Raw genomic sequence first — 27256 nt, forward strand, 5'->3', positions numbered from 1 at the left:
CCTTGACAAACTTCATCAGATGACAGTCCTGTAACATCATATTACACAATACATATATGTTTTGTTCGAAAATGTGCATATTTAGCGGTACAAATCGTGGTTTTACAATGTGAATACGTAGTCAAAATGCACAAAATTGTCCGGAGAAATCTTGGACAGTCACCTAATCTAATCAAATAACTCATCATAAACTTTACTAAAAAATACATGTTGTACAGCAAATGAAAGATACACTAGTTCTTAACCTGTCTAGGATCAGCGTGGCGCTAGCGGCACACCCCCCCCCCCCCCACTGAAAAACCAGTGCCGCGAAATTCAAAAAAAATATTTTTTTAAAATATTTAACTTTCACACATTAAAGTCCAATACAGCTAATGAAAGACACAGATCTTGTGAATCCAGCCAACATGTCCGATTTTTAAAATGTTTTACAGGGAAGACACAATATGTAAAGATGTACATCTATTACCTAAAAACACATTAGCATAATCCACCATCTTTTATTTGTCCACCAACACCAGTAGCCATCACCAATTCGGCTAAACTAAGATATTTATAGCCCCTAACCAACAAAAAAACTCATTAGATGACAGTCTGATAACATATTTATGGTATGGGATAGGTTTTGTTAGAAAAAAGTGCATATTTCAGGTAGATGGCATAGGTTACAATTCCACCCACCGTCACAAATGGAATAGAAAAACTACTTAGAGCAACGTGTTTACCTACTTACTAATCATCAAACATTTCGTAAAAATACACAGCATACACGAATCGAAAGACACAGATCCTGTGAATACAGACAATATTTCAGATTTTCTAAGTGTCTTACAGCGAAAACACAATAAATCGTTATATTAGCATAGCACATACCACATAGCAGCCCAGCATTGATTCTAGCCAAAGTGAGCGATAAAAGTCAACATCGCCAAAAGATATTAATTTTTTCACTAACCTTCTCAGAATTCTTCCGATGACACTCCTGTAACATCACATTACAACATGCATATACAGTTTGATCGCAAATGTTTATATTTAGCCACCAAAATCATGGTTAGACAATGTGAAATGTAGACAAGCTGGTCAGAAAATGTCCTTGCGCCACTTAGACAGTGATCTACTCTTATACATAAATACTCATAAACGTGACTAAAAAATATAGGGTGGACAGGGATTGATAGACAATTTAATTCTTAATACAATTGCGTTATTACATTTTTTAATTTATCCTTACTTTTCAATACAGTTTGCGCCAAGCGAAGCTACGTCAAAAAACATGGCGTCCTAAGCCACTAAAATGTTTCGACAGAAACACGATTTATCATAATAAAAATGTCCTACCTTGAGCTGTTCTTCCATCAGTATCTTGGGCAAAGGATCCTTTCTTGGGAGAAATCGTCTTTTGGTGGAAAGCTGTCCTCTTGCCATGTGGAAATGCCAACTGCGTTCGGGATGAACTGAAAAGCGTGCCCAACTATTCACATCGTTTCAAAAATAAATGTCCCAAAATCGCACTAAACGGATATAAATTGCTATAAAACGCTTTAAATTAACTACCTTATGATGTTTTTAACTCCCATAACGAGTAGAAACATGACCCGAGTAATATTACCCCCTTCACTAATGCTTGGAAAAGGTGCGGGCCGGTGTCCTCTAGGCGCATGACGCAGCTCCAAAAGAATGACTAGCTTCAGGGTTTTTTCATTTGTAGGGCCTGTGAACGCGCAATCGACCCCATTGGAATCGTCATCACGTAAAGGCATCCAGGGGAAGACGTAAGAAGTGTCCGTATAGTCATAGCAATATCAGTGCCCTTTTAACTGACTTCAGAACAGTGGCCAACATTTCTGAAATCTGAATCCATGTCAGGGAAATTGCTGTAGAATGGGCTCTGTTCCACTTAGAGACAAAATTTAAACTCCTATAGAAACTATAGACTGTTTTCTATCCAATAATAATAATAATATGCATATTGTACGATCAAGGATTTTGTGGGAAGCCGTTTCAAAAATTACCCAATTAGCATAAATAGTCTAAACAGCGCCCCCATCCCCAACAGGTTAATGCAACCGCTGTGTTAGATTTAAAAAAATAACTTTAGTACGACATACAGCTTACGTTATAGCGAGACAGCCCCCAAAATAAGGGCGGAAAATATGACTAAACATTTTCAACAGAAATACGAAATAACATCATAAATGGTTCCTACTTTTGATGAGCTTCCATCAGAATGTTGTACAAGGGGTCCTTTGTCCGGAATAATCGTTGTTTGGTTGTAGAATGTCCTCTTCTCCTGTCGAATTAGCAACCAAAGCTAGCCATGTGGCACAAACGTGCCCAACTTCACATGACGCAAAGAAAAGAAAATTCCGAAAATCACAATTAAACGTTCAATAAACTGATATAACTCGGTTTAAAATAACTACTTTATGATGTTTTTATCACATATATCAAATAAAATCAGAGCCGGAGATATCTAACGTCTATACCGAAAGCTTTTCAGAACGCAATCTGGGGTTCCTTCTCAAGCCTTCCAAGACATTGAACATTTCAGACACGTCATTCCAAAAGCTCTTGTTCGGCCTCAGATCAGGCTAGACACCCCATTCCACCTCTCACTGCCTGTTGACATCTAGTGGAAGGCGTATGCAGTGCATGTAGATCCATAGATTTCAGGCAAATTAATAGGAAGGCCCTGGAACAGAGCCTCGATTTCAGATTTGTTGCTGCAAAATGAGTTCTGTTTTACTCACAGATATAATTCAAACGGTTTTAGAAACTAGAGAGTGTTTTCTATCCAATAGTAATAATAATATGCATATTGTACGAGCAAGAATTGAGTACGAGGCCGTTTAAATTGGGCACGATTTTTTCCCAAAGTGAAAATAGCGCCCCCTATCCCAAAGAAGTTAATTGAGATGCATTCCAGGTGACTACCTCATGAAGCTGGCTGAGAGAATGCCAAGAGTGTGCAAAGCTGTCATCAAGGCAAAACGTGGCTACTTTAAAGAATCTCAAATATAAAATATATTTGTTTAACACTTTTTTGGTTACTACATGATTCCATATATTTCATAGCTTATTTCATAGCTTTGATGTCTTCACTATTATTCGACAATGTAGAAAATAGTACAAATTAAAGAAAAAACCTTGAATGAGTAGGTGTATCCAAACTTTTGACTGGTACTATATATATATATATATATATATATATATATATATATATATATATATATATACGTATACATACATACAGGAGGAGGGGTGGATTTTAAAGGTACTGGCTGGGAAGAGGTTTGGTCGATGGAGGAAGAAGACAGACAGGCAAGGTGATCATACAGAACATGGCTACTGCATAATATTCAACCAGGGGAGGAGATTGACGTGATGTCTGTGTTTGTTTCTGGCACACCATAATAGAGCTGTTACGAACACAGGCATGATGAGTGCTGCATAAGGGGAACATACCATGCTGTATGTAGCATAAGACAAAATGTGTCCATATGAGGATATCCACTGTTTTAGTTTATTATTGTAAGGTCATATTGCATGCCGTGGGCAGCTGGATTGGTTTTTCCCTTCAAGTCAATCATCTTTTTCATAGGAATCCAGTTTGCTAGGTACTCTATGAAGTACTTCAATGGTCTACAGACTCCTGACAGGCCATACGGTAGCATGCTGAGAGTGTTTCAGAAATTGGTGGAATCGCTTGTTGCCCAAACTGTTAGGTTTCTTGTTTGTATAGGAAAACAAACATTTCTTGGTCGATGTTCTCAGACGTTGATTGATTACTTCCATTGCCCCATGAAGCAGGGTAAAAGTGCATTGAAACAAATACAGTATTCTGCTTTTGTGCTGTTACTAACAATAATAGAAGCTCATCCTGCCGGTGAGCTGTTTATTCTGAGGATGTTGATGACATCACAAGATGCTGATGACAAAGGTCACTTTCATTTCTGTGCACTATCTGGAGCCCCAGGTGTAAAGATTAGTCACATTTACCCTAATGATATCCCTTTTTAATGGTGGCTACCATGGTTATATTTGTGTATTCTATGTCAGAGCCTACTATGGACATTGTTTTCTTCTTTTATTTAAATTTCTACAGATGCAACTGATTCATGAAACATCCTTACATAATGGCTGTGAATGACACATTTGTCAGGAATTTATTTTCATGAAAAAATGTACTTACTATATGTCTGACTATCTTTTGATTTATCCACTTGAGAGGTTCTCATTCTATTTCTCATCTACAGCATGGGGCAAACACGAAGGAATACAACTAAGCTGAATTCACTTCTGGGAGCCAATTGAATTTGTAATTCAGCCACGTCACCTTGGGATTAATTGATTGAGGGTTCTTCAGTGGAACTTTAAAAAATGTGTCATAATAAATGGAAAAGTCTGTCAAGCATCAGCAGAGCACCTGCAGGCAACCTTTTATTCCAGCAACTTTATGTGTTTATAATACAGTAAATAGTGAAGGAATTTCAGTTGTGTTGGAAACCTCTCCAGTCTCCACTTATTTTCTCTAAAATGTATTGTCAAATTTCTCACACCTCCCTGGTTTTGGGTATAATAGTGTAGTTTGGCTGTATTTCTGATTTTGTATATTTTTTTTATTTAAATCGAGCCTCTTTTTAAAACAAGGCTGCCTCCAGATCCGTGTCCCAGTAAATTAATTAGGTATTGTGTTTTGGAATGTCCTGTGCAGTATGTGTTTATTACTCATACTCAAAGGTTTATTTCGCCTATTAATACATTATGTCATGCTGGTGTGGACTCCAGAACACAGTAGGGGACCAGATTTCTGATTTTGCACATTTGAATGACGGTCAAACCAAGAGTCATTGCGATAGGAGAGTGTATGCTATTGAAACTGATCTGAAGTCAGCATCACCTTTAGGAAGACCAATCCCCTCTGTGCCAGTCTTTATATTGAATCAATACTCCACATTCACTGCAAGAATAGAAATGACCTCCTTGTATAGTTGGTTTTATTGTGTTAGATATCTAGATAGAAGAAGAAGAAGAAAAACGGGTAGCTTTGGTAAAACCGCCCCAACATTCCAATGGTTAGTAGGACAGATTGGCATGAGACCATCATTTAGCAGGGGTTTGAATTTTTGAACACTGTCAAAATCTCTGAACATCTTTATCGTTGCCCAAATAGCTTTAATCAATTCCCTAAATCTTGCTTAGTAGCTTCCCTAAATCTGATTATGTTATAGGATTGCCAGGGTGGTCTTTAAGTATTTGTTTACAGTGCAAGGATACATCATTGAAATGTATATTGGGGGGTCTGAGAATAGTGATGAATTGTGTTTCTGGGTGAAAGCGTTGTGAGGTCATTAGCTGCCTTTAGAAAGTCAATTTATTATCCTCTGTGCCAAGTTGTCTTCCTTTTTCTCAAGTCTGATAGCCAATGGAATGGAGGTGCTGGTTCGAACCCAAACTCAGTGTTCATTTCAAGAAGGACCAGCAGCAACAGGGATGTCTGGGTAGAGCAAGGGGAGAGCCCAACTTTTATTAGCATTGGAGGGGATAGTCCTCACACGGAGTACCATTTATGTAGGTGTTGTCCTTTTTGTAAGGATATATTATAATAAGAAATTCTTCAATTATGAATGAGTCATGTGTTTCAATACATTGATACAGCATTATACACTTTGCTGCAGGTACAGAACAGCCACACCTCACAGATTAGGGATGTAAAACAATTTTTAAAAATGTAATCAAGTTTATCGCAGGATCTGCTGTGATTAATCGCAAATTCTGAATTTGCTCAAATTAATCTGTAATTTAAGATTTTTCATTAAAAATATGTTTTGCAGGAATATTGACGTCTTGATTTTGTCTAAAGTAACGGTTATAAGAAGTTGGTAAATTGAGAATGTACACTTTCTTTAACCTCGATGTCAACTTGTTTTTACGTTGTTTTGTTTCAGTATATATTATGTATTTGGGATCTTTTCTGTGTATTTTGAACACTTTCAGACAATTAATAAAAAAAGATTAATAAGATTAAAAAAGATTAATAACAATAAAAAAAATGTGTGCACAAAAATGTCAAAAAGTTAACTTGAGTGAACTGATAAACTATGACGGCCCAATATGTACAGTAATGTAATCATTCAAGTCTTGCTAAGCTGCAACCATTTTGTGTTGTTGCTGAAGGGTTTAAATATGTACTGTATTGGAAACACTGAAATGTTACTCTGTTATTCCTGTCTATTTGTGAAGAAAGGCTAGGCCCTGGTTGAGTAATGTTTTCCCCTTTTTCTCTCAGATCCATTAATGTTGTTCTGAGACTGGAAGGATTGTATTACGGCTTGCAAATGAGGCTTCTGGCAGCCATTTACTGCAGCGAATGATATCATTTGGATAAATATAATCTCAGCCTCCGAAAAACGCATCCCTCTATTGTGTCATTCGATTTGTTTTGACTACAGTGTTTTAGATTTCAGAGAAGCATTACAGTAAATGACTGTTGTGTTTGTGCTTTGTTGTTGTCTTGGGCAAAAGGTATGACCCCCTACACACAGAGCCCAGACTGCATTTTGGACAGCTCCACGTCGACCCTGCATGCTGCGATGAAACAGATGAAATATAGTTCCCAGAATCCAATGGGGTGGAGAGGCCTTGACTCGCTGTATCAAAGTGTGAGGAGGCAGTCAGTGCATCGGGAGAGGAGAGGGAGGGGAGCGAGGGAGGAGGGGAACGAGGGAGAAGGGGAGTGGTGCGGAGGAGGAAGGTGGAGGGCTCTGCCACAGAAGGAGTGCCCATGGAGAACACTGATTACTTACTTTCAAAACATCAGTTTGATGGAGAGACGCGCGCCGCTTCCCAGCGGCCTCCCATCCGTCTCTGAGGCCTGGGTGGTGATTGATGAGGCATCTGCCAGCTACACTGCCTGCCTGGAGCCCAGAGCTGATGCAGAGGCCAGCCCTGCTTCTCTGTTTCTCCCCTCCCTGTGTGTGTGTGTTTTTCTGTGTCTCTCTCTGTGTGCGTGTGTGTGTGTGTGTGTGTGTGCTTATGTGTTCAGAGGGGATGACATCATCCCCTGTAAGAGGCTAAGAGAGACATAAGTCTTTAGCACATTAATTTAATCCAGTGTCTTGACTTTTGTATGTGTGTGTGTTTCAAGTTTCAAATGTAATTAGTCGTAGGTACGGGACACACATGGTATACACTGTCCAATGAAATGCTGAAACAACAATAAGAAGTAATGAAAGATAAGAATACTAACATAGTGTGTGTGTGCGTGCGTGTGTGCCTGAGTGATGCACTTTCAGCCAGCACTGCAGGGATGTTAAAGTTAATATTAGAATTGCATTAAGAATGCTTGAGTACTATGATGACAAATCGGCAACATTGTTGCTACGTAGCCCCCTTAAAAGTCTCACCACTGTTGCCTCTTCTTGTCACTATCAATTCATACTGTGTTATTTCTGAGACCTTGAACGGCTTTCAGAACCCAGAAAGACAGGAAATTCATTGCAAATGCCTCAGTGAATAGTCCCACACTGTTGCTGTGGGGGCGGTGGCCCTCTCTTTCTCTCTGCTCTCCTCTCCTTTCCTCTCTCTCTCTCTCTCTTTCTGTTCTCCCTTCCTCTCTCTCACACTCTCTGTTCCCCCCCTTTTCTTTCTTTCTCTCTCTCTCTCTCTCTCTCTCTCTCTCTCTCTCTCTCTCTCTCTCTCTCTCTCTCTCTCTCTTTCTGTTCTCCCTTCCTCTCTCTCACACTCTCTGTTCCCCCCCTTTTCTTTCTTTCTCTCTCTCTCTCTCTCTCTCTCTCTCTCTCTCTCTCTCTCTCTCTCTCTCTCTCTCTCTCTCTCTCTCTCTCTCTCTCTCTCTCTCTCTCTCTCTCTCTCTCTCTCTCTCTCTCTCTCTCTCTCTCTTTCTCTCTTTCTCTCTTTCTCTCTTTCTCTCTCTCTCTCTCTCTCTCTCTCTCTCTCTCTCTCTCTCTCTCTCTCTCTCTTCTCTTCACCTCTCTCGCTCTCTCTTCTCTTCACTTCTCTCGCTCTCTCTATCTTCTCTCATGCAGCCAATGTTTATGTCATTTATATTTCCGCAAATGAAGGTGAGACGGAGAAAATGCCAAAGCTTTGAGACTGGCATGTGTAATCAATTACCTCCTGAGTCCCATTGGGGACGTCACGGTCTCTGCACCATGGGCCCCAGCCCATACTACAGTACAATCAACACACTACCTTTTTATCACAGAAAGTTAAAGAAAAGAGGACTGGCTGACGGTGTGGTTGGTGGTGGAAAGGAATTACGGAAAAACCACATTAATTTTAGATGTAATTACATGTGAAGTGTTCCAAAAACATGTTTTCATGATATTATGCAAAGTTAATGTGATAACATGACAACATGTAAAGCAACATGTGTTAAGTATTCCAAAAACACACTTTCACATGATTTCACATGTGAAATTTCATGTAAAATCATGTGATGTTCCACATGTGAAATAATTTGCTTTTTCTGTAAGGGTAATATGCCTTAGACATGGTGTGGTCTGTTCACATCTCCTCATCTCCATGACACACTCTAGGCCTTTGAATAATCATGACAATTATTCTGATAGGGACAAGAATGAAAAGACCTCTGAATGTCACAGAGTAGAGTAGTGTACTGGGATGTATGTATTCACAACTGTAGCACTTAATTGAATGACATGAAGTGGCTGTTTTGGGCTAGTTCACCAACCACTGGTTATCAATCAAAATAAACACATTATTAAGTGCCCAACCATGATTCACTCATAGGGTACCACTTCCAGCATGATCTTTATGTACCAAGTAGACATACTACTGGTGTTAAAGGGATAGTTCACCCAAATTACAACATGGCAAGGTTAACAAAACCAAAGAGTAGAATGCTGTCTGTCTTTGTCCATAAACTAATATGTAAATTTGAAGTTTAGGTGAACTATCCCTTTAAACCTATATGCAGTAAACCATACTTATCCCTTCTCCATTCACTTACATCATGGTTGTTTACCACTCCCTGTGTTTATAGACACCTTGGCGTGAGATATGTTGATTAAATTACACTTATCCATATAAAACTTTCTTTTGCCTTTTACAGTGATTTAGGAGAAGGCAGGGATAGGGGGAAGGGTGGGGGTGGAGGGGTGGTGATGAGGGTGTGTTTATGTGTGTGACAGCACTGTCGATCTGCTAGAATTACAGTACCAGTCAAAAGTTTGGACACACCTACTCATTCACGGGTTTTTCTTTATATTTACTATTTTCTACATTGTAGAATAATAGTGAAGACATCGAAACTATGAAATAACACATAAGGAATCACGTAGTAACCAAAAAAGTGTTAAACAAATGAGGTAGTCAACAGGAATGCTTTTCCAACAGTCTTGAAGGAGTTCCTACATGTGCTGAGCACTTGCTGGCTGCTTTTCCTTCACTCTTGTGTCCAACTCATCCCAAACCATCTCAATTGGGTTGAGGTCAGCTGATTGTGGAGGCCAGGTCATCCTCTCCTTCTTGATCAAATAACCCTTACACAGCCTGGAGGTGTGTTTTGGGTCATTGTCCTGTTGAAAAACAAATGATAGTCCCACTAAGCGCAAACCAGATGGGATGGCGTATCGCTGCAGAATGCTGTGGTGGCCATGCTGGTTAAGTGTGCCTTGAATTCTAAATAAATCACTGACAGTGTCACCAGCAAAGCACTCCCACACCGTCGCACCTCCTCCTTGATGCTTCACGGTGGGAACCACACATGCAGAGATCATCCGTTCACGTACTCTGCATCTTACCAAGGCACGGCAGTTGGAAACAAAAATCTCAAATGTGGACTCATCAGACCAAATGACAGCTTTCCACTGGTCTAATGTCCATTGCTCGTGTTTCTTGGCACAAGCAAGTCTCTTCTTATCGGTTGGTTTCTTTTCAGCAATTCGACCATGAAGGCCAGATTCACGCAGTCTGAACAGTTGATGTTTAGATGTGTTTGTTAATAGAACTGTGTAAAGCATTTATTTGCGCTGCATACTGAGGTACAGTTAATTGCCGATTTATCCTCTGCAGCAGAGGTAACTCTGGGTCTTCCTTTCCCATGGTGGTCCTCATGAGAGCTAGTTTCATCATAGTGCTTGATGGGTTTTGCAACTGCACTTGAAGAAACTTTCAAAGTTCTTAAAATGTTCCACATTGACTGACCTTCATGTCTTAAAGTAATGATGGACTGTTGTTTCTCTTTGCTGACTTGAACTGTTCTTGCCATAATATGGACTTGGTGTTTTCCCAAATAGGGTTATCTTCTGTATACAAACCCTACCTTGTCACAAATCAACTGATTGGCTCAAATGCGAAGGAAAGAAATTCCACAAATTAATATTGAAATGCATTCTAGGTGACTACCTCATGAAGCTGGTTGAGAGAATGTCAAGAGTGTGAAACCTGTCATCAAGGCATAGGGTGGCCAATTTGGAAGAATCTCAAATATTTGTCACTTTTTTGGTTACTACATGATTCCAAATGTGTTATTTCATAGTGTTTTTGACTGGTCCAACGCAGAATGCCGACTAATTTAATTAAAATGTATATTATTGGATGGGAAACACGGCGCTGGTACCCTAACTGTCACGCTGGCATGAATGATTCAGGAGACAGCGCAGGAAGGCGTAAAAAGGTTTTTTATTATACCCCAAATGACGGCGTGCTGTGTAAGGGCACAGGGACGAAGACCAAACAAACAAGTACATAAAATACAGGGTTGAAACCCAACCGGCCCGGTTGTGGCGGCGTCGGACGGGCCAGTTGTGACTGCTGAAGTTGCGTTGTCAGACGAACCAGTGGTGACGACATCAGACGACTCAGTTGCAGCTGAGGAAATTGCAGCGGTGCCGGACAGACCAGTCACAGCGTCATCGGTTGGACCATTCCCACTGTTTCCTTCAATGGTCGATTATTCTGTCACGTTGGTAACAATGAGACAGACGCAGGCATGCATAATAGTTTTTTTTATTACGCCCCAAATTACGGTGTGCCGTGCAAGGGCATAAGGACGAAGACCAAACAAACAAGTACATAAAATACAGGGTTGAAACCCAAACAAAAGAGCGAGGAGTACCTCGAATAAATACACATGCGCACAATGATTAACACACGGGACGAGGCCCGTGATCATCTGTTCAATCTACCAGGCGCACGAAAGCCCAAAACACACAGCGCAGGTACTCACACGGACCAGCGGACATAGGAACAATAATCCCAGCGGACATAGTAACAATAATCGACAGCACCATGGTGAACAAAGGGCACATATATACAAATACTAATCAGTGGGAATAAGGGACAGGTGTGCGCAACGAAAGTTCCAGGGGGATCCGTGACACAAACCCTCCACGCGGCCAGTGATCTCCTGTCACATAAACTGGGGTTGCCTCTTGGTCTGCTAATGTACTAATGTACTAATTTACTGCTAATGCACTGCTAGATCAAGTAGACGACAGTTCCTCCACAGATGACTTCGATCACAAACGCTTGTACATTTTTAAGGCTTGCCATCCATAAATGTTTTATTATGAAATGGTTTTACACAGGCAGAGCACCACACCTGCTACACACTGCTATCGTTTTGGGACTTCTGTGTAGTTCTATACATTGGGCCTGTTCCTAATATTTTCCCACCTGCATACTGTACATGTTCTGTATAACCCAAATTAGGATGTGGTCTATACCAGGGTTGGGATCAATTTCGTTTAAATTCCAGTCTATTCATAAAGTAAACCAAATTGCAATTCCAATATCGAATGTTCCTCATTGAAAAGCGTGGAAGAAAATTAGCATTGGAGGGGGTGTTTGAGGTTAAACCCGACAGCGCTCTGAGCCGGAGGGGTCTGGTGTCTCTGCCTCTGTTTCAGTGTGGGTAATGCAGAAGACTTTAGATTGATAATGGTAATAATATGGCACAGCTCCAGCTTGTGGTGGCCAGTCAGCCTTGATTCATGTGACCGTGTCCTTTAATGACACATCCCGTCAGTCATCAATAAAGGCCGGAGGAAGTGGGGGGTGTGAGGAACTGGGGGGCGAGATAGGTCTGTGTATGACCTCTGTGCTCTGTTCCTCCTCCTCCGCGCTGCACAGTCACGTGGACAAATTACCTGCACACTTCAGAGGCAGGCTACTCGTCTTCCAGACGTGTGTTGTGGGCGAAGACCAGATACACTTTGTACTCTTTATGCATATTAAGGTATACGAGTGTGATCTTTTTAATGGTGGATATACACTGCCCTCAGAAAGTATTCACACCTCTTGACTTTTTCAGACTGAATTTTAAAAAAGGATTATATTAAATTTAGATTTTTCTTCAACTTTCATATTTCAAAGAATTTTGTGTAGATCGCTGGAAAAAAATGACAATAAACCCTCTAGAGTCGATTGACACAACGTTTAAACTAGAGATATCTGTTTTTTTACATTGGATTTGTCTCAATCCATCACATATCACACTTCCATATCTACGGTGAAAGGTGGCAGAGCCCCCCCCCCCCCCCCAAAGGCTTAGACCATTATTAAGGACCAAATCCATTTGAATCACACTTTGTAACACAACCAAATGTGGTAAGAGTCAAGAGGTATGAATGCTTTCTGAAGGCACTGTATCTATCCCTCTGGAACTTTATGCATATTGTCTTTATACACTTAGTTTATGCTTTGTATACTCTCCATAAGTTTATACATCTGACCAGAGGGTTCTCTTTGTAGTGTTCTCACCAGGGGGACTGGACTAGCAGTGTCACCCTGCTACTGCTGCTACCATCCGACTCTGAAGCAGAGCACTTTTCTTTTCTTTCAACATTACCCTATGAACATTATTTTGAGTTGTATCTCCTAATGTCATTGATTTATGAATAGTAAGCAGCATTAATGTACAATTACTTGATTTTGGATTTTGAAATTTGTCAATGTTTCTGTAGGTCTGCTGACTTGCAAGTTGCAAGTTTTCGTAAATGTTTTTACACATGTAGCTACAATGTCTGAACACTGTTCAAAACCAAAAAAAGCCTTGTCTTTTTTGATTGATCAACACATTTAAAGACACCAGTGTTGTAACTTGCTGACTTTGAGCATGCAGTAAAAAGCCTAATGATTATCTCCTCTTTTTTCCTCAGGTTATCTGGGATGAATGTCCCTTCTCCTATTGTCAGCAACAAGAACTGGCTGAGGCTACATTTTGTAACCGACAGTAACCATCGATATCGGGGCTTTAGCGCCCATTATCAAGGTAAGCCTCTGTTTCAATCACCGCAAAGACGCTTAGGAAGGAGTTTCCTGACCACCTAAAAACAGAACAGACTTGTAAGAGGAGAGGAGGTCCATTTAAATAAAAGTGTAATCCCTGTAAAGCCCTGAGAGACTCAACAAATAGCGCTCTGAAAGTGAGAAGAATCGTACACCTCTTCACTCTGTCGTCCTCAATGAGTTTTCTTCTTTTTGTCATAGTGTTGTGTTCTTAGATTTGCTATTTGCTTTTCTTTTAATGTTCTTTTTTTGTTTCAGTCTAAGTCTTTCTATCATCCTGCCTTCTAACTGTGTATAATTACAACTGGAAGAGACAGATATTTATTTTCTAATGTCAACCGTAAATTCTCCAAGAAATTATTTGGGCAATTAGCGCTTTCGGTTTTCACTTTTAATTAGAAACCTTTCTCTATTACAATGCAAATCATGCACAGCACAGTAGTCAATTAAAAACATGTTTTTGTTTTATTTTAAACTAATCAATAGATCAACAACGAATCACTTTTTCTCCTCTTTTTTAAATAGCTGTCTCTTTTATTTTATCATATTCAAAAGCTTCTAATTAAAACAAACCTAAGCTACTGTTTAACAGATCATCCAGAATCATATACCCACTTCTGCATTGCTGTGTGTTATGTTTGTGGAGTTATTTTGACATGCATTTACTGTAAACCAAATCTTTCAAAATGTCCCCACACATTAAATGTTATAATATTGGGGGACATGGTTGAAATATGAAATATGTTTGCCTACTCTTACAGTTTGGGATATTACTTTGGATAAAAAATGATCACCCGTTCCGAACCACCTTATAGGGTACGATGATGTGCTGCATTTCCCAGATAGGTGTTAGATATAGCCACAGGTTATATCTCCAGCAGGGTTAGGCTCAATTCAAATTGAAATCAGTCAATTCAGGAAGTGATTTGAATATAAAATCCAGAAATGTAAAAACTTTTGACATCAATAGCTTCTACTTTTCTGTTTATTGAGAAGTCATTGGAAATATATGCCCTTTTTTCAATAATGTAATTGTAATTTTAGTTGACTTCCTGAATTGACTGCCTTCCATTTGAATTGAGCCATACCCTGCTCTCCAGGGACATTGGGGGTGAAAGGTTAATGAATGTACTCTTCTCCTCTGATCTGATCTGAGGTCAGTGTTAGTGAGGACAGTGACAGATCACCTCCTTGTCTCACCACAACTAATGCTCACTAGTCACTCCTTTTTAGCTCATCAGTTGCGTTAAAGCTACATTCTGCGATTCTAAAATGTATTTAAACCTTACATTTTGGGTTATGATAGAGCATGAGTGTGCTTAACTCATGAAACACTTATACTGTAAGTTATATCCTTTAATAGACAGTGGAGAAGCATGGTTTAAGACCAATAGAAAGAGATGGACATCTGCAGTCAGAGAAGAGCTCAGAGCATCTGAATAGGTTTATTTCTGTCCTTGACACCTCTCCAGAGGACAATGTTATAGGTCAAGCGCTTTTCACATCCTCTGAAAGGGCAGTGTCTGTATGTACAGAGCCCAAAGAAAGAAGAGGGGATGAATAAATGATTTGCTCATAATTTACTAATCTTTGTAAATAGTTAGGGAACCATTTTGCTAATACCCTACTAATGAGCTTTTAATTGGACGTTGCTATATAAAGTGTCACACCCCAAGGACTTTTATTAAACACAACTTGTATTTATTATCGATATTCTCAAAGAAAAAGGACTGTAGAATGTCATTTATTTTGTGGCTTAGTGCCAAGAACAGCAGTGGATTTAAATGGTCTTTAAAATGGACAAACTTCCCATCAAACAGACTCCCTTCAACTAAAATACACAATATTTGAGAAGTTCAGCACATTTATGGCACTTGATGGAGGTGAAAAGCCAGGCAAGATTGGTTTGTGCCCTTCACAAGAAGATAAAATCTCTATCTTAATGTCCGCTGTTGATGCTGCCGGGGGTTGAATTGCCCCTTGAGAACGGCCCTGTGTGCGACTTCTTATTGAGGCTTTACAGGTATACACCACCTGGTGAGCCACAAGCAGCCCAGCTTCAAAGCAGCAGCTGCAAAGTGCCTTAGGACACCAAAACCACCCCAAAATCCAATTTACCCACCTGCTCTGTCTGACAGAAATGCCATCAGAAAAAGCACGTTCCCATCTCTGATTGAACCACAGTTATTGACATTAGCCAGCTGTTGCTCTCGCTCTCAATTCAACTCATCTCTCATAGGAAGTCAGTCAGTGGCTGTCGAATTGAAGCTGTTATTGGCTATGCTGCTTCGGCTCTTCTCAAGAACTGATAAGTAATGAAATTGAAGCTGCCACGTCTCAACGTAATCAAAGTTTGACAGGGAATTTGAACCCAGGCAATGTACTTAACTATTGTATTTGTATGCGGGCAGCCTAGCTGCTGTTCAGCACTACTGAAAAGGAATTAACATACAGAATTAACTACCTGATGTGGCTGCAGATATCTACTGTAGTTGCTATGCATGTTATACACATAGGAACTGTATACAGGGCCCCTTATAATGCAATTTGACCCAAGATCTGGCACAGCAGGGTTAGAAGCCAATGGTCCTTTTCAGACAACTTGAGGATTTTGAGGAACTAACAGTCAACAATGAATCCCAAAAATTATCCTCCAGGGTTCTTTCTATCTTATCTTCCCTAGAATTAAAATCTTCCAAATGCCCCTCTTATATCATACTGAATCTCACAGCCCTCTGTCACAGGTCAGACAATTTCTCCACTCCTCTAAGCAGTCCAGTCAGAAATAGGACTTCATGCAAATTCATGACCAGAAGACTGGTGTCGCAGACTATCTCTTCCCCTGGAGCTACTGCCATCTTTGATAAGACCACCTTTGCTCCTCTATCATTAGACTGCAGGCCTGTGCAGAGTATTGTAAATTAGGATTTACCATTTCCCTTGGGGGAAAAAGTACTCACTTTTTTCCTGTCAGATGTGATCCTTCATCCATGGGCCTATATCATAATGGCATTACTATTAGCATGTTTGCTTCTACAGCATCAGGCTCCTTAATAGGTACCCAGTATTCCAGACATCGATTTTGTTTTCTTTGAACCTTGTATAATGCCTTTTTAAATTCTGCCAAGTGAGATTTTACATAATCTTCTTTTAACAATCAGATCTGCATTTGACCTTAAAGTCAGTTGCAAACATACTGTAGATGTTGTCTTGAGAGAAGAAACAGTCACATTAACAAGCAAATCATTGAATCAATAGTAAAGTTGTTTCCAAACACTTTGTAGGGGAAATGAAATGCAGGGTCCCAAGTACATACAGTTAAAAGCTAAATTCATATTGAACTGCACTGCCACAAAGCAGCAAAAAGTGTATCAGCATCCCTCAACCATTACAGTGTAAAATGTTCAGTAATTTGGAGTGGAAAGCCCTTCCTAAAAACTCCACATTAATATATCGGGCTATACTTTATGCATAAACTGCTCAGGACAGACATGTATATGTAACTCTAGCTGTATAATTTATTGAAGTTATCTTTCCTTTCTGTCACGACTAAGCAGTGAGCAAGACCAGCGTGTCAGGTGCCAAGATTTAATTGTAAAAACAAATTACACCATAAAATCAGTCATTTAGTATGCAATCACTTTAGCTCTACATTGGTATGGTTCCCAATTAAGCAGCCAAAGGCAGTTAAATTAAGCAATAAGGCCAGAGGGGGTGTGGTATATTGCCAATATTCCAGGGCTAAGGGCAGTTCTTAAGCACGACGCAACACTGAGTTTTTGGGCCACTTAATACCTGGACACTGAAGCTGTGATTGATAGTATACGATGGAATTTGAAACGTTCTTGAGACACTTTTATAAAGACTTGCCAAGACTTTAAAGACACAACCTCTAATTTCAAGTTCTGAAAGGTCCAATGCAGCTGTTTTTATCCCAATATCAAAACATTTCTGGGTAACAATTAGGTACCTTACAGTGATTTTTCTAGCAAAGAGCAATTTCTTAAGCAAGAATTTTGCTAGGACTGTCTGTTAGTGGGGAAAACCAAAAACGATTTGTTATTGGCAGGAAGGTTTGGAACTCTCATTGGTCTTTTAAAAAATATACCTTCTTATGATGTCACCAGGCAGGCCCAAACTCCATCCCACCAAAACAGGCAGGCATTTCAGGTAGTCTTTCCAAACAGCTCTTACACTAAAAGGGCATTATCATAATTTTCACAATTTTACAGTATTATTCCAACCTCATAGTGTGGAAATACAGTACCAGTCAAGAGTTTGGAGACACCTACTCATTCAAGGGTTTTTCTTTATTTTTTACAATTTTCTACATTGTAGAATAATAGTGAAGACATAAACAGTATAAAAGAACACATATGGAATCATGTTGTAACCAAAAAAGTGTGTCACGCCTACTCCCGCTCTTCCCCCCTGGCGTTTGAGGGCACCAGGCTGCCCTGCATTACGCACTCCTGCCACCATCATTTACGCACACCAGCCTTCCCTCGTCAAGCGCTTCAGCAATATTGGACTCACTTGGACTCACTCAATCACCTGTTTATTACCTCCCCTATATTTGTCAGTTCTCCAGCTCTGTTCCCCACTGCTGCATTGTTTGTCATATGTCCATATTACCCGTGTGCTGACGCTGTTCCTGTCTTGTTCTATGTCTGTTCCCTATTAAATGTCTGACTCCCCGTACCTGCTTCTCCTGTCCGGCGTCGGTCTTACAGAATAATGCAGCCATCACACGAAGCATCAGGGAGTACTGGCTTTCCTGTTGGTGGTGGCTTCGGTCCTGGGTCGCCACCGATGGAACTGGGTGTACCTAGCCAGCTTGTCGGGCTTCCACGCATTAGCTGTTTCGAGAGATTTCCTTGCCCCAGGTGGCTCGGAAGGCGCCCATCCCACCTCAGGCCTCAGCCGGATCGTCAGGTCTTCTTCGCCCAGCCGGCCCATGAGTTTTCTTGTATTGTTGGTGAAGTTGGGCTTGGATTCGACCACCGATGGAACCGGGGGTGCCGAAGCCAGCTCGTCGATCTTCCACGTCCTAGCTAGCTCGAGAGGTTTCCTTGCTTCGGTTGGCTTGGCAGGTTCCCATCCCACGTCACGCTCCGCCAGATCATCGGGCTTCCACGCCACAGCGGGATCGACAGCCGTTCATGCCTCAGTCGGATCATCAGGTTCTTATATTCCTCTGCTGGCTCGCCAGGCTCTCGAGCCCCTGCCGGTTCGTGGGGAGTTTACCCCCAACCGGCTTGCCCAGTGCCCATGTCTCAGCAAGCATGCCCAGGTGAGACGCCGGGTGGCACCCCTAGAGAGGGGGGGTACTGTCAGGTCTGCTCCCGCTTTTCCCCCCTGGCGCTCGAGGGCGCCAGGCTGCCCTGCATTACGCACTCCTGCCACCATCATTACGCACACCTGCCTTCCCACGTCACGCGCTTCAGCGATATTGGACTCACCTGGACTCAATCACCTGTTTATTACCTCCCCTATATTTGTCAGTTCCCCCGCTCTGTTCCCCGCTGCTGCATTGTTTATCATATGTCCATATTACCCACGTGCTGACGCTGTTCCTGTCTTGTTCTATATCTGTTCCCTAATAAATGTCTGACTCCCCGTACCGGCTTCTCCTGTCTGGCGTCAGTCGTTACAAAGTGTTAAACAAATCAAAATACATTTCATATTTGAGATTCTTCAAAGTAGCCATCCTTTGCCTTGATGACAGCTTTTGTACACTCTTGGCATTTTCTCAACCTGCATCACCTGGAATGCATTTCCAACAGGTTTGAAGGATTTCCCACATATGCTGAGCACTTGTTGGCTGCTTTTCCTTCATTCTGCGGTCCAACTCATCTCAATTGGGTTGAGGTCAGCTGATTGTGGAGGCCAGGTCATCTGATGCAGCACTCCATCACTCTCCTTCTTGGTCAAATAGCCCTTACACAGCCTGGAGGTGTGTTGGGTCATTGTCCTGTTGTGAAAAAAAATTATAGTCCCACTAAGCGCAAACCAGATGGGATGGCGTATTGCTGCAGAATGCTGTGGTAGCCATGCTGGTTAAGTGTGCCTTGAATTCAACATTTATCACAGACAGTGTCACCAGCAAAGCACCCCACACCATCACACCTCCTCTTCCATGATTCATGGTGGGAACCACACATGTGGAGCTCATCCGTTCACCTATGCGTCTCACAAAGACATCGCGGCTGGAACCAAAAATCTCCAATTTCTACCATTTAGGCCTGATTTACGCGTTCTCCTCTGAACAGTTGATGTTGAGATGTGTCTGTTACTTGAACTCTGTGAAGTATTTATTTGGGCTGCAATCTGAGGTGCGTTTAACTCTAATTAACTTATCCTTTTGCAGCAGAGATAACTTTGTGGTGGTCCTCATGAGAGCCAGTTTCATCATAGCGCTTGATGGTTTGTGCGACGGCACCTGAAGAAACTTTCAAAGTTCTTGAAATGTTCCGTTTTGATTGACCTTCATGTCTTAATGTAATGATGGACTGTTGTTTCTCTTTGCTTATTTGAGCTGTTCTTGCCATAAAATGGACTTGGTCTTTTACCAAATAGGGCTATCTTCTGTATACCATATGTGTTATTTCATAGTTTTGATGTCTTCACTATTATTCTTCAATGTAGAAAATATAAAAAATAAGGTAAAACCCTGGAATAAGTAGGTGTCCAAACTTATGACTTGTACTGTATATAAAATAGACATTTTTGACTGTACTGGGCATCATATTTACAATGATTCCAATTACTTTGGAATACATTCCAAACATCAGCGTTTTTATAAATGAGGGCAGTTGCCAGCACCTCTTTCAAAAGTGTCATTCTCACAGAAGCTGATGTCACACTGTGTGCTCACCATTTATAATGCTGCTCTTTGCATTAACTTTAATCATAAATACACCCAGGAGAGAAATGTATTTCAATGGTGCCATTAGGTTTAGTATGGCTCTCATCTGAACTCATAGCACTCATAAAATGTCTTTGAGAACAAGGTCATCCTAAGGTGTGTGAGGTTAGCCCATGCGGTAAGATTTTAACAGTGAGGAGGCAAGACAATGAGAGCAGATTTTTATGCCCAGAGTGAAGCTTTCATTTTGAAGTGAGGAATAATGCCGGCGACTGAACAAATATTTACAACCAAAATAACAAACAGGCTGATGAACAAAAAGATAGTCATAATAAACTTATCTGGATAAACCCATAGTTTAGAGTGCTCAAAAGAAATCCCCAGGCTTCAACTATCTCTGAAAATCCAGCAGCATACCAACCCATTACCAGTCTCTGTCAGTCTCTGTGAGTTTAAATAGCACGGTGCATCTGACCAATGAGAGACAGCCATATCATGACGTTAATTAACTTTCAAAGGCACACATTACAATATACACATGTTCCGTTAACAAACATATATGTATTATCATACACACACAATTCAATAAAGGTGCTTACCCCACATAGATACAGTTAATAGATGGGTTTCTCAAATCATTAACCATTTGGAAGGGTTTGGTTAACCATATAAGATATACTGTATCTTTAGATCAAGTGACTGAAGACATAGGACAATCGTCACATCTTGGAATGGACATTGGCTGATGTACTGAACTGCAATAGAGCTGTTGTCTCAAACCGCATTTAAAAAAAATATATATTTAACCTTTATTTAACTAGGCAATTCGGTTAAGAACAAATTCTTATGTACAATGAGGGCCTACCCCGGCCAAACCCGGACAACGCTGGGCCAATTGTGCGCCGCGCTATGGGACTCCCAATCACGGCCGGTTGTGATACAGCATGAGGTGTCTTACATCTCAAATTATTTTGTTGTTTCATTTACTATATTATATTTCTAGCTTTGCTTTACCTTTGTGCAATTAATCAATATTTATTTAGTTTTTTCACATCTTAATGTATTATTACCAAAATGTTTGTGTTCTATTAATCCACTTGAATTTGTAAGATACATTTACATTTAAACACATGCAATCGATGCAATCTCTGTCCTACTCGTGTTGGACACAGGGGACCGTCAGTTAGGGTGGTCTGCACCGTGTGTATCCAATCTGTCATCAGTGATGGTTCACAGAAGGGTTATGGGTGACAGGCAGCGAAGCCGCTCCCACTCCGATCTATTCACTGACTGAGTGAAGCAGCAAAGGTTAATTAAGCAGGGAGGTGAAATATGATCATCACATTGTCTTTTCCTTCATCCCCCTGATAACAAACGACCCTGCAAATACCTCTTAGCCTGATTCTAGCCCAGTGAATAATCTGACACGCCAGACAGAGGACAATTACAGTAATCTATCCTTGACATGATGGACGAGGGGATAAGATGCCCCAGGACTGGCGCTGAGGAGATAAGAATACAATTTAGTGTTGAACGTTGTCGTCTCAAAGATCATCCTCACATTTGTTTTTCAGTTGTTGATAACACTACAGGTGTGACATTGTGACAAAAAATGTATGACAGAAGTGACACTGAATTTTACACTGTGATGCATATGTGTTACATTTGGCCTTTCATGGCCGAGATCCTTCAGTTAGAACGATCCTGACCTTGGGTGTCCAAACATTCTTGAGTGGATCAATGTCTGCAAAAAAAAGAAGCAAGTGTAGAAATTAGAAACTGAGATGGTTTCAAGCCTTGCTGCCCACTAATGTCCAGATGGGGCTCAATGATAGTATTTAATCCAATAATTCACCCTAGAATTAGACTCTTAGACTCTTTGCATGATTCAGTATACAATCAGATCTTCATTTCACCCAAATGTTGCATATCCGCTTCCCTGCCCTCCCGGACAATACATGTAGGAAAAGTGGCACTCTAATAGTGCCCCAAAATATCTAATGGCTATCGCTTTCCAGATACACTGCATGGACAAAAGAATGTGGACACCTGCTCGTCAAACATCTCATTCCAAAATCATAGGCATTAATAAGGAATTGGTCCCCCTTGCTGCTTTAACAGCCTCCACTCTTCTGGGATGGCTTTCCTCTAGATGTTGGATTATTGCTGCGGGGACTTGCTTACATTCAGCCACAAGAGCATTAGTGAGGTGATGTTGGGAGATTAGGCCTGGCTCGCAGCCGGTGTTTAATTCATCCCAAAGGTGTCCGATGGGGTTGAGGTCAGGGTTCTGTGCAGGCCAGTCCAGTCTAGTTCTTCCACACCGATCTCGAAACAATTTTTGTATGGACCTCGTTTTGTGCACGGGGGCATTGGCATCCCCAAACTGTTGCCACAAAGTTGGAAGCACAGAATCATGGCGAAATAATGTTATTTTATGTTGTAGCATTAAGATTTCCCTTCACTGGAACTAAGGGGCCTAGCCGGAACCATGAGAAACAGCCCCAGACCATTAATCCTCCTCCACCAAACTTCACAGTTTGCAATATGCATTCGGGCAGGTAGCATACTCCTAGCATCCACCAAACCCAGATTTGTCCGATGGACTGCCAGATGGTGAAGCGTGATTCATCACTCCAGAGAATACGTTTCCATTGCTCCAGAGTCCTATGGCGACAAGCTTTACACCACTCCAGCCGACCGCTCGGCATTGCTCTGCCATGGAAACCCATTTCATGAAGCTCCCGACCAACAGTTTTTGGGCTGACGTTGCTTCCGGAGGCAGTTTAGAACTCGGAAGTTAGTGTTGCAACCGAGTAGAGACAATTTTTACGAGCTACGCGCTTCAGCACTCAGCAGTCCCGTTCTGTGCGCTTGTGTGGCCTACCACTTTGCGGCTGAGCTGTTGTTGCTCCTAGATGTTTCCACTTCCCAATAACATCACTTACAGTTGACCGAGGCAGGTCTAGCAGGACAGAGATTTGACGAACGGACTTGTTGGAAAGGTGGCTTCCTATGACGGTGCCACATTGAAAGTCACTGAGCTCTTCAGTACGGGCCATTCTACTGCCAATGTTTGCCTATGAAGATTGCATGGCTGTGTGCTCGATTTTATATACCTGTCAGCAACGGGTGTGGCTGAAATAGCCAAATCCACCAATTTGAAGGGGTGTCCACATACTTTTGTAGTGTAGTGTGAGTGCCCATCTCAGATGCTTAGCAGAGAATGCAAGATTTAGTTACTATGACATAAATTAAAGATACAACTTAGCTATTCATTTCAACCCCATGCACTTTGCCAATTAAATCCACTGACCAGCACTTGAGCGAAACATAGTATGTCATATGGAATGAAACACTAAAGATCCAATGCAGCCATTTTATCTCAATATCAAATAATTTATGTGTAAAGATTATTTACCATAATTGATTGTTTTCAATTAAAATTGTCCCAAAGAAACAAAAATAGCTTCTTAGCAAAGAGCAATTTCTCCAAACATAATTTCGCTTGGACTGTCTGGGAGTGGTTTGAGTGGGAAAGGGAAAATTAGCTGTTTTGGCAGAGAGGTTTGGAACTATCTGTCTTATTTGCCTATTAACTAATTCACTGCATGGTGGCGTCACCATGGAAGGCCAAAACTTCTTCCCACAAAAACAGGCTGAACTTAGAGTTGTTTTTTTCAAACAGCTCTTACACTAAAAGGACATTATCATCATTTACACAATTTCAAAGTATTATTCCAACCTCATAGTGTGGAAATATATATAAAACACAAGGAAATCACATTTTTGACTGCACTGGCTCTTTAATTAGGATATGTTGTCAGGTCACATTTTTATTGTGTTATCATAGATGTCAACAGTTTGTCAGGGGGTTTTGTAGTGTCTCTGGGGATTTCATTTTGACATTTGAGTTACAATGTGCATGGGGAAATTGCTAGATTGCTGAAGTTAGCAGAACTGAAACTGCATAAATAAACATAATTTTGCACCAATCTTGGAAGTAATAAATCTGAACAATACATTTTCTGTATAAGGTTCTATAGCTCCTATATCAGCCCCCAATAAAGTATTTCACTGCCCCCATAAGCTAGAGGCTATGAGAGAATGATCAGAGCTTCTTTAAGTTGTTATCGGGCACCAATTTCAACTTGAACTTGATTTGTCCACTTAACTCCATGCTCCAAGTGCTACCATTTTCTCCTCAATACTAGTTGTAGTTTACTACAAGTCGTATTTCTTGAACCTTTTTACAGTGAAGGGTATCCTAACAGCTAGCCAATTAGACATGGTGGAATGTGTGTCTAGTGTAAAGAGGATGTATTTTATAGACGACTACACCAATGTAATGACATTGTATGTTTTGACTGGACAGATTGGATGTACCATTTGGTTTGTCTCAAGGCCTTACCTGGCCCTTACTCCGTTAAACTATCCCCCCTCACTACCCTAGTTCAATTATGTTCTTTTAACCCACCTCCTCTCACTCCTCTAGTTCAGTTATGTTCCTACAACACTAACGTGGCTTTATTGGCCCTTTAACCTGTGGCCTTTAGGCAAGGTAGAATGAGATATTGAATCCTAGGTTGCCAGGCTACAGCAGAATTCTCTGTGTATATTTCTGTCTCACCCAGTTATAGTGTAGTACCGGCCGCATGATTATAGTGCAGTATAGTACAGACTGCTTTTCATTTCTATTCTCTTAAATCCCATATAAAGTCAAAACAGCACAAAACAAGTGGAAAATAGATTCCTCAAACACATGGTTGATTAAATGTGTGCTCTATGACAGTGGTTCCCAACCAGGGGTACTAGGAACCCTAGGGGTACTTGGCCTATCCACAGGGGGTACTTGAGAAGACTCATGAGACCATGGGATTACTGCTAGAATGCTAGAATGCACACTTCAGGGGTACTCCTGGCAGAGAAAAATTGGTGTTAAAAAAAAAAGGTTGGGAACCACTGCTCTGTGATTTGGTAGGTACCCATTGTCTTGGAGTCAGACTGCATTTTCATTTGCTAAATTAGAAAGACATGTTTTGATAAGAGATGGTTGCCTTCCTCCTCGTACATATCCTTTCTTAATCATTCTACGAATGACGAAATGTCACGACTGAACAGCAGATATCAACCAATAGGCAACCTGTGCGAGTCGGCATAAGACAAGAAACGCAAATCCATTTTAAATTTACTAATTTTAGCTTCTTCTGGCACAGCATGGGAGTCACTGTATAATTTTTGGCTTTATTGATTAAAGAAAGAATGCTGACCAGAGGGCTATAAAATGGGAGTAATAAACCATTCAGGTTTGGTTTAATAAGAGCTCAGACTGAAGGTGCCATTTTTCAATCCTACATAGTGCCTTGGGTCTTTAAGGCTGCGTTTGAATTGGTATTTTAACTAATCAGATCCGTTCTGAAAAAGATCTGATGTGAAAAGATCTGATGTGATTGGTCAAAAGACCAATTAGTGGTAAAAATGATCAGAATTTGTGCTGCCTGTGTAAACACAGCCTTACATAGTTTACATACTGTATCAGCACAAAGAAACTCGTCGGCTGATTTATTGCAAAGCAAATTAACCAGATCCCAAGAAAGGACATTAAGGCATGGCAAATGAGGCTGCTCAAGTGGTGCTCATCGGTGACCATCGAAGTGTCACCCGTAAATTAAGAGGCAGATCCCTCACAGATGAACTATAATTAAGTAAGTCGATTACATGTCATTATTAAAAGAGTTCATCATCTGTGCCATTATTCATGTTGGGCACTGCTTGTACGGAAGAGGTACTTGTACGGAAGAGGTACTGTCCACTCTAACTGAATATGCGATAATACCAGCTTGAATGATTTTCTGTTATTCTCAGCTGTACACACTGTTTCTGACATGAGGTACTATTGGGGACTTTGGACTTTTTGAAGAATTTCAAGTGAAAATATAACATCTAAGCAAGTAGTAACAGGAAACCACAGGTCTGCAGAAGCTTTGAAGCATACCGTACAGTAGCTGCCCATTGGTTAAAAACTGGTTGAAAAGTATAAATCTGTGTGATGACGTTGAATCAACGTGGAAAACTGATTGGAATATCAAAAAAAAATTAAGGGAATTTCTTATTTTTTTCACCCAACTTTTTACCTACATCCAATGACATGGTCACAGTCTAATTCACGTAGAAATGCAAATCAACTTTTTACCTACATCCAATGACATGGTCACAGTCTAATTCACGTAGAAATGCAAAATCAAACTAGGCTTTGAACACTTTTTCTTTACAAGTTGGTCTGTTCATAATCGGAATTACACAACCTTTGATGTCTGAAACTCTAAGATTATGTTTTTAATGCAATCTTTCCCAGTATAAGGGACAGGTTGACGTGTATTGGGATGAGTCTTGTCCTTGAGGCAGAACTGAGCGATTCCGCTTGGTGGGCCAGCAGCAAAGTCAAATGGGTATATTGTAAAAATGTGCTTTTTGGTCTTAATTTAATGTTAGTGTTAGGCATTAGGGTTAGCAGTGTGGTCATGGTTAAGGTTAGGGTTAGGTTTAATTACTTTTATGACTTTGTGGCTGTGCCAGCTAGTGACTACTCAGAGCTGCCTCCAGCACAAGATTCATGATGAAAAACGCTAGTCTGCGTGTAAGGGTGGGCAAACCTTTTCGATCTCAGCCATCTCTATGTCAATATTCTGAAGGACACCTGGCAGTTGTCAAAAACCATTGCACCTCTCAGTCTGTCATTCAGTGAAACATGTATGGACATATCATAATGACTTTCACCCCAGACTTCATCTTTGGATCAAGATGTTAAGAATGATTTAGCTCTATATTTAAAAAAAAAAGATTCTCATATTTTTTACGGACAAGCTGAATCAGTGAAGCCAATGTCAATGTGCTAGTGTAACTTTCTGTGTTAAATGTGTGAGGCTGTGAGGGTTGCCCTGAACTACGGAAGAGAGAGAGAGAGAGCACCTCCACAGCCTCACACAATGCTACATGCTTCTTATCCCACCTATTTTCCATATCCTAATATAATCCTTCATCATCCCATGTTATATCTGAAAGTGAATCGATGGGTACTTTTTAACAAAAGCGTTAAATATGTAATGAGAG

At 40.8% G+C, this 27256-nt stretch overlaps 1 protein-coding gene across 5 annotated transcripts in view; it reads left to right on the top strand.

Annotated features, from left to right (window-relative positions):
• Positions 1-27256, top strand: part of LOC129830971 (CUB and sushi domain-containing protein 3-like) — a 759188-nt gene that overhangs the window by 314251 nt on the left and 417681 nt on the right. For all 5 annotated transcript variants that reach the window (XM_055893871.1, XM_055893869.1, XM_055893870.1 and 2 more), the window contains exon 6: positions 13149-13261. In XM_055893871.1, coding sequence (XP_055749846.1) covers positions 13149-13261 — 113 coding nt within the window. The remainder of the gene's footprint in view (positions 1-13148; positions 13262-27256) is intronic.

The sequence above is a fragment of the Salvelinus fontinalis genome, chromosome 32, assembly GCF_029448725.1.
Source record: "Salvelinus fontinalis isolate EN_2023a chromosome 32, ASM2944872v1, whole genome shotgun sequence".
Taxonomy (NCBI): domain Eukaryota; kingdom Metazoa; phylum Chordata; class Actinopteri; order Salmoniformes; family Salmonidae; genus Salvelinus; species Salvelinus fontinalis.